This window comes from Syzygium oleosum, unplaced genomic scaffold, assembly GCF_021117445.2.
Source record: "Syzygium oleosum isolate NSW1041296 unplaced genomic scaffold, Sole_v2.1 Sole_v2.40, whole genome shotgun sequence".
Lineage (NCBI taxonomy): Eukaryota > Viridiplantae > Streptophyta > Magnoliopsida > Myrtales > Myrtaceae > Syzygium > Syzygium oleosum.
This window is the reverse complement of record NW_026607524.1, coordinates 340,277-349,417: the sequence shown is the minus strand read 5'-3', so window position 1 is coordinate 349,417 and position 9,141 is coordinate 340,277. Positions and strand designations below refer to the sequence as shown.

At 39.5% G+C, this 9,141-nt stretch overlaps 1 protein-coding gene across 1 annotated transcript; it reads right to left on the bottom strand.

Annotated features, from left to right (window-relative positions):
• Window positions 1–546: 546 nt before the first annotated feature.
• LOC115684147 (hydroxyproline O-galactosyltransferase GALT2) lies at window positions 547–8,916 on the bottom strand. Its single transcript, XM_056305909.1, has 8 exons — window positions 8,799–8,916; window positions 7,341–8,671; window positions 4,239–4,471; window positions 3,636–3,926; window positions 2,135–2,263; window positions 1,863–2,036; window positions 1,333–1,440; window positions 547–1,233 (listed from the first exon to the last, which is right to left on the bottom strand). Exons 2-8 carry the CDS (start codon window positions 8,236–8,238, stop codon window positions 1,027–1,029), a joined length of 2,040 nt encoding a protein of 679 aa, XP_056161884.1. The 5' UTR covers window positions 8,239–8,671; window positions 8,799–8,916; the 3' UTR covers window positions 547–1,026.
• Window positions 8,917–9,141: the final 225 nt, after the last annotated feature.

Below are 9,141 nucleotides of genomic sequence, written 5' to 3'. Positions count from 1 at the left end.
TCTGGCGACGGCGGCTCATCAATGGCCATGAGTCTTGACGACGAGGTCAAGATGCCAGGGACGAGCAGCCATGATGGGCAGCACTGCAAACTTAAAAGGCAAAAGATAAATCAACGGAAGAGAAATAATGCTCGAGAAGACAGAGCGGCCACGAAGACGATGGAGGCGGTGGTCGACCTGGATGTGGCGCCGGCGACTCCACTAGTGGCGGTGGTCGACCTGGACGTGGCGCCGGTGACTCTGCCGGTGGTGACGGTTAAGGGAAGCATGGAGCTTGGGCAAGGCGGTAGCTAGATGGAGGGAGAGAGAAAAAAGGACCACTGTTTCAATTTTTTTTATATTTGAGACAAGTACCAAATTGTGAGTGAATCTGTTCAACAAAAACACTCGCCACATGAGCTAGTAACGTGTCATTCACAAACCACTAAATAATTTCTCCAAAACATGATCAACGCCCACAATGTATATGGGTTATGGACTCGGATCTATGTAATACTTACCCAATTTGTGGAACTTGATAGAATGCCCGATTTGTGGAAGTGCAAATTTCATCAATCAAACTCGCGGGATTTTTGGATCGGAATAACAATTTGGTCATCAAAATTGAGAACATAGAAACTACAATATTGGGTCAGTTCCAGGCATATTCAGCCTGCAGACCATGGTGTCAAACAGAACTGAGATCGAAAAATAAGGCATCGACCTGAACCCATCTTTTCCATTTCATCCTATTGGTTCATGCTTCTCTCGGTAGCCTACTCAATTCTCAATTAAGACATTTGCCCGGTAGTGCAAAACAGATTCTGTTCAAGATGACCGAGCCAAAATTACTCCGCTCGATCAAACAGCCAGTGCAATGGTACAATATATCCCGGTCAAAATTTCCTTTACCACATTCTCAACCAGGATTGCCAGCCTGACCTTTTTCATGATATAGCGGAACTAACCAGCTGCGAGCTTAATTACAAGAAGCCGAAGAGGACTATATACGACTGAACCTTAAAGACGAGATTCGTCTGTTACTCGTCATCTAAAGTTGCAGCATTGGGCTTGACCCCTCGCCAATTTGTCCCACAAACAGATCATCTGCCTAGGAGACTGGTAATGTGCAGTGTAATAGTCTTCCATGCAACCGTATTGACAAAATTTCCAGCTGTGTGAGTACTGTACCGGCACAGAACTGTTGAATTGCTCCACCCATATCCCCATGCTCACATCCTCCATCTTGAAGAGCTACCCACAGGCAAAACATATAACAGTTCAGCCATTAATGAGACAAGCTTGGAGGATATATATTCTTACGAAAACCACACAGGAGTTGGATAAACTCACCCTAAGGCTTCGGTTTCTATGTTGAGAAACAATAAACTTAGCAATATCACTTGAAATGACATATCCAGGTCCGTTGGCATACGGAGGGTATATATCTCCTGACCATTCCTGTCGCGTTGGACAATAATAATCACTTTGAGAGAATTATCATGTCATGCAAAGAATGCAGACAATCTTACTATACATGCAATATACTCATCGAATTGTTCAGCAAGATGCATAGCAAAAGGTCCACTATAATGAAACTGAACTTAATCATCAACAGGGTATGCAGAAATTATATGTGCATGCATGTGTCCATGTGTCAAATGTCTTCTATTCCAGCTTCAAGGCGATAACATCTAGTGAACTTGGTTGGTTATCTCATCTGAGAACATGGAAGATCCGATGAGTGACTATCAAGCGGCCAAGTACCTTCGCTAACCGAAAATGTCTAGCAATCCAACAATAATCATCTAATTTCAAGTAGCAAACAAAACAACAAACTGGTATTGCATTTGATAATCAGCATAACCACAGAAGCGTCCTACCTCGTAAGTAACCGCCCACTTTCCGTTTCTAAGTGGACGATGCAAGAGATTGAGATTGCCCATATAAAGAGACTTTTTGGAAGAGATGCCGTCAATTTCATTTAAGACGGCATCCACCCTTACGAATGTATCATCATCACATTTCATTGTAAATGCAGCTGTCACATTCTGAATCTGCATTCAGGATGATGAGCTTGTTAAAAGTAGAGTCCTACTACACAATGTTCAAAGTGGGTAGACTATTTCATGTAGATTTTTAAACAAAATCTTACCCCAAACTCACATATCGCAATGGTTTTGAGGACCACGAGCTCATAGCGATCCATAAATGGTAAAATAACTATATCACCAAAGTAGGCAGCCTCCTTTTTCAGCATTGCATTCACCTCCTTCCTTGGATTCTAAAAACAGTATATAACAATCAGATTGCAAGTTGGCAATTGTGCGAAGATTCTTAAAATATGAGCAGAAAAGAGAATAATATACTTTACAAGTTTACATACGGACTGTATAGAACAGGAAAGCATAAATCTGTACTATTTTATGGATATAATTCGATGTAAAAATTATCTGCTCACGTACAAACATTTGATCATAGTACTTCACATTTAAAGGGCATTCGTTTAGAGATTAAAGAATTCGTGAACTTCAATTTTCCAATAGATCTGTTCAATTGTTAGTTGATGACCAACTGCTTACGACACATAACACAATCACACTCCAAGTCAACACTCCTACCCATATTAATCAGTGAATCTTTTAACGAAGGCCATCTGAATCCTTCCATCTCTTTTTTCTGGTGAATGATTCCATCCATCTCAAAAGTAACAATTGGCATTAGTTTCTCACGTCGAAAAGAAGTTTCACATAAGGGTTTCTACGGTGAACATTGTCAGCAACAGATTTCAACAAATGATGACATGATAACTACTTAAAAACATCATAAATGGCTATCTCAAAATGTAAATGATTCATTTACTTTTTTTCCAGTATTCTTTTAGTTACTGCTACTATTAAGTAAATTACTCCAATACACCCTCAATTTTAAATACATTTCAGTGCCAACCCATGCATTTGAAACTATGACAGAGACTGTGACGCCCCTTCAGCGCTTTATGAAATATTGACTTTGACTCCCTTAAATTATTGGACCAAAAGCATATAGAAGATGCCGAATTAACACCTAAACAGACAGAGATCAGTAATCCACTCTGTTGATGTAGTGGAAATACAAACATGTCATGTGGATTGCTGCTGATCCAAGCAACTTGGGCCATTCAGAATCTATATAGATTGCTTTCATGCCTGAAGGGTCATAAAACTGAACCACATCATCAAACTCAACTTATTTGAACATAAAGGCTTATTTAAGATTTTGTCAGTATACTCTACCCATTTTGTCCAAGACTTTCTTCCAAGAGGGTCTGAGTCACTACCAAGAGAAAAGACAGCACCGCAGGTGCCAAAGTCATTTTTCTAAGTTCCCATAGTGTTAGTGTTATATTCAATCCAGAAAGTCTCTGGCCATATTATTCCAACTTTATGAAGTATTCCCTGAATAACTCGTTCAGTAAAGCTTATAACTTTGATTACTAACAAACAATAACAACTACAAAAACTCCAATTAGCAAGAAACCACATGTCACACAAACACCCGCCCAATAGATTGTAAAATTCTGAGGGCGCATCTGATTCTCTCTAACTTAAACACACTCAATTTAAAATTTGACGCTTGACAAATAATAGTTATAGTCAGCATGCCAGCAACCTTACCAGTGCAACAAAAAAACGAGCTACTACATCTGAAGACTTTATCGCTGCTGATTGCATCCAGGTCTTTCTGATTGCCATGCGTTCTGCGAAGTGGTTGGTTGCAGAAAGAACTCCAACAAAAAGCCTAACTGGTCTTCTAGGCAGAGGACGAGCTTTCCATTTCTCAGACATTTCCAAAACTCTTTGAGGAGAAAAACTTGGATGGGAAGTAGGGAGAGAGGTAGCATAAACTTGATGAACAACAACATCTCCTTTTATTGCTAATCCAGTTGCATCTTCAAGTGTAAATCCCTACAGATACAAGGGAGAAAGAAAGGCTTTAGAAGATACCACGTGTGCAACTCAAGACAAATAATTGATCTAGCATCATATCACCCTAATAACTAGGAATCGTCAGAATCGAATAAGGATATCCCAGATGAAGAGAGATTCATTAGTTATAGCAAAAGCCACAGGAAGAATTACTATGGCATTAGATGTTAAAGCAAAAGCTGATGATCTCCATCTAAAGGAAAATATTCAGCATTCATTCAATGAAACTGGAAGAGTTGCCCCAAGAAGTAAAGCTCATGTGATCAGTCTCTCTCATGACAAACAACATACCGTCCGATAAGGAAATGAAGAAATATGCCGACCCCCAACATTAATATGGTAACCATCAACACCTGCACGAAGTGTGAGAATAAACAGCCCACCCTCCACAAAAGGGAAAGGCCATGTCACTTCCGGTTTCTGCTCACGTCCAATAAATCGATTAAACCATGATGTTGTCTTGGACTCTTTTGCATCAACATTATCATTCCGCATCCATTTTTCGCACCTCACATATCCATCAACTGCCAGTATTCACAAGAAAAATGTTATATGTACAATGTGATAACCATGTAGCTTCTATCAGTTCCAAACATCCACTATCATTACTCTTATAAACCATACCAATTAGATCAATATCCACACATTAATTAACACCACCATAGGAAGTAAGAAAGAGACCATGCAATAAATTCTACTTGGAATTACCAATAAAGGTCCAACTTGATTAATCTGAAGGAAAAATCACAAACAAACAGTGAGCAAACCAGCAAAGATGACCAATGAACTACTAGACAGAAAGTATGCTTATAATTCTATTTCTCTATCTTTACAATCATATATAAGTATTGCTTTTTGCCCCTCTTCAATGTTACACTTTCCACCCAAGGTTTAAATTGTCTCCCTCGGCCATTTCCATAGTAAAATTTCCCTTCCATCAATATTTAACCAATTCGAGCAACCAAGTGAGAAAATAATGGTTAATTAACAGAACATACAGCAATCAATGAACAATAGTTTACAAAATACTAAAAGGATAAAACACAATTCCAGCAGAAAAAAAAAATACCAATATGTATTGGCACATGACACAAAGTGCGACCAATGATACACACCTACAGTCAAACGGATCGAAAATGAACTGGAATCATCAGACAGGGCTATTATTTTGAAAGGCTTAATTGGTAAAATGACTCCTAACCTTCATCTAGGAAAACCCAAAACAAATAAAAAGAGGTTCTACAAGCTTTTCCAGATAAAATCAGTGCAGTGGTGATGCCACTTCACTCTCAAATCACCTTGATCTCAGTTTCTGCACCAAGTTCTTAAAGCCAAACAGAGCTTGGTGACTCCATATAGAACGCATCCAAGAAAGACAAACACCATCGCTTTCCTGGGCTAAAGAGTCAATGTACGAATGTACCAAGTGGAAACTAACCATTCTGAAAATCACTGACAACAGCAAAAATACGCAGCTACTCTTTCTGTAAAATGCCTACCCCACTATAAGCCATCTGTCTCTGCTCAAAAGTTTCTTATGTTTAGATTACAAGTACCAACTATTGTGTTTTTACAGCTCATACATAATAAAAGAATGGGGAGAAGTTCACGAGAGACCAAACTTTTACGGTTCAAATATAGATCTGGTCCCTCAACTGTTGCCATTTTCACATGTAGTCCACAAACCCTTTTGTTCACTAATGTACCATCCAAATTGTGCAAAGGGTTGATCCTGACCTCCTCCAACACATATTTCAAGCAACATCAACCAATTCATCAAAAATTATGTTACTACTTTTAAGGGCTTCGAGATCGTTTATACGACCTAACCAAAGTTTCCAGTTTATCCATGTTGCCGATCTCTAAAGAGAACTATGTCACAAGAAACAAAATCAACCCTTTTTTTTTTTTAACAAATTGGAGGATAGCATTGTGAATAAGGATACTCAATAACCACACGATGAAAATAACACAAGTCAAGGGAACAAATCCAGATTTAAACCAATTTTTACTCTCATTGCCACTGAGTGAGCCTCTTCATGGAGAAAACCAGTAATTGCACAAAAATCAACAATGTGAATACAAAACTACCTTTCCTTACCAAAAAAAAAAAAAAAAACTACCTTGTACAGGACCAAAAAGAAGGCAGTAAACATCCCACAAGTTCAGCAAAGTGTTGATCCATGCATCCATTAACAAATATAACATAGCCTCTTTTTGAATGCTTCTTTTTGACTGCTTGTCATGAGTCAACATACCTACCCTTCATATAACTTCTTATTGGTAGAAGTCCTTTTTAGACTATTGAGTTAACAGGATTACAGATTATGCCGATGTTTGTATGCCTCAAAGCGGAAAATAGGATCTTATTTAGGTTCAATATGGATGCCTGATGGATCAGATCCAGAAATGGAAAGAATCCAGGACTTTAAGCACCCAGAAGAAGGGAAAAGAACGTAAAGCACATAAAAGAAAATACATGATATTCCTAGTAAAATCATTATTTAAGAATTATGATCATATATAAAACTAGAACATTAAATCAAGTTTAAAATCATATAACCCAAATTATACACGTCCATAGACTATATTGAGGTTATTGGATAGAATCTATAGAAAAGAGTCAATCATAAGATTTCATTAATTAAGATTAGAATTCTGTGAGAATTCTATTCAAACCTTTAGATAATCAATCATTCTAACATCTAGATCAAGACTTCAAAAGCAACTCTAGACCCACTTTGATGCCATTTAACCCCTTAACCTTAATAAAAGTAAAGGTAACCATTTAAGATAGAAGCAAGATTCTCAAATTAGATAACGACTCTTAATAGTCATAACTTTTCATATTTTCCTAAGCCTAATTCCCTAAAACACCCTCAACTTTGGGTGCAATCACAATCCTGCCCCGAACTGTTTTCTGTCTAAAAAAGAAATCCCCAACTTTCACTCTGGTCCCAAATATTCCCATGCGTTCAAAAATAACCATTAGTTTCTTTAAAATTATCAATGATTCAACATCAGGGCCAATTAGAGGTTCATAATCAAAAGTTGTGTTTTCATCAAGCCCCTCACCTTCGTATGGAACAAAAGAGTCTGCTAATATTGATAATCTTGAAGAAACTAGTAGCAATTTTTGGACATGTGGGCAGATTTGGGACTAGAGTGAGAGTTGGGGATTTTTTTCAAACAAAAAAAGTTCAGAACAGAATTGACATTGGACCTAAAGTTGAGGTTTTTTTAGAGAATTAGCCCTATTTTCCTGGAGTAAGACATGAAAATCAAACATACAATAACAGCAAGTATTCCCGAGAAATCAAAAGTCAATAGAAGATATAAACTCACCGATACTAAACAGACGAAGTCTGAAGACACTTTGAAGATAAATCTTACCTAGCATGTCTTCATCGTTCTTGGACGATAAACCATCGCACCTTTGAGCTGTTCCCCATTGCATTCTATAACAAGTGTTGTGCTCAATAACTGGCCTGTGGCTCCAATCCCCCTTTATTCTTGGGTTCAAATGCAAAATTTTGGGAGGCTCCTCCCCATCTACAGCCTTCAACCCCTGCAATTCAACCATAAACTGCGAGACCATAGCCACACCATCACCACGCCTTAACTTTGCAAGTTGTGGGACATACTCCTGATGGGCATGATGAGGAGTTCCAACCACGGTAATAGAAGATCCTGCACCAAGCCCACAAGGAAGAAACATGAGTTTATCTCCCCGCGCCAATTCTTCCCCACTCGTTGAAACCCACGAAGGACACGACTCTATTGGCCCCTCCAAGAGCGAAGTTTGCGCAGTCTCATTCAGATTAAACCTGCCCAATTCCTGCCATGCTTTTAGCCCCAAACTCCAAGCCTCATCTGCCATCCTCTCAAGCGCCGATAGTTCTCTCGTCCTATTCCTCCGCCTCATGATTTCTTCCATTATTCGACCATAGCGGGGTTGAGATATCTTAGTGGGCCTAGACCCAGTTATTTCCACTTCAGTGCGTTCCTTCCTAGGCATTTTTAAAACATTTTGGCTTTGAAAATCTTCCAAGCTCTGGTGAAATTTATCCTCGTGAACAGAAGTGATGAATGTTTTGCTTAGGGTCCTATCTTTAGAATCCTCTTTCACCGACCCAATGGGGCTATCATCTCCACTCATCGAGGTTGCCATCTCTAAGAACTTTGGGAACTTGAAGGTTATGAAAAGCAAGTATAATGCCCCTAGAACCAGTAATAAGTGCGAAAGCTTGGGCTTTCTGGCACCCATGGTTTCGAACTTCAGTCTCTTCATTTCTATCAGCACCTAACAAGAATTATGCCAAACAAAATCACCAACTGCCTCCCAGAATCATCTCGCAAACGGATCAAAAACCAAACCCAAGAGACCGTCTCCACAACATCTAAGCACCTCCTCAACACACGCGGCAAAAACCAAATCGACCCATCAATGCAGATCGACAAACCTAACCGCCCGATCGGCGGAATCGCCCGGCGAAAATTCACAGCTGGGCAACAATCGAAATCGAAATCGAAAAAAATCAGCGAACGTCACGAATCAACACACCACGTCGAAGCAAATATCATTCGAGGGTGAACCACGAACCTCAAAAAAAATCAGCCGCATTTCGCCGCTACCCAGTGGTTGGCCGAGGCGGAGCAGGAGACCCAGATACACGTTCTCGATGGAGACGACAAACGTGCCTGGAAGATTCCCCTCAAAAACCCTGATGATCAGCCCAGAAAGAGAGAGACAGAGAGACAGAGAGAGAGAGACAGAATGTAAAGCCTACTATAATAGAAAGGAACCCAAAATGCAGGAATGAAATTTGTGCGTGCGCCTGTGCATTTCACCTGGGGGAACGTAGGTGATGTTAAATGGGTAGTTCCTTCTCTCGATCTTCCGCTTTTCGAGTTTCACATCGGATTCGGTGGGAAATCTGATTTTCACAGCCCCCCACTTTTCGTTTGCTTTTTACATTGGGAATTACATTTTGGGCCCATGTAAATATGGGGTCATCGATTGCAAGGTGAGTCGATTCGCACCCTCGAAAATTAACTGAGCAAAGGTCGGTTCCCATTTTGTGTCACTAGGTACCTGTCTGCCCGAGAATCGGACCGCTTGAGAGGCTGTGGAGTCTTTTTTTTTTTATCACGCTATAATTATTTCTTAATTAGAGTATATATTTCTTTTTGT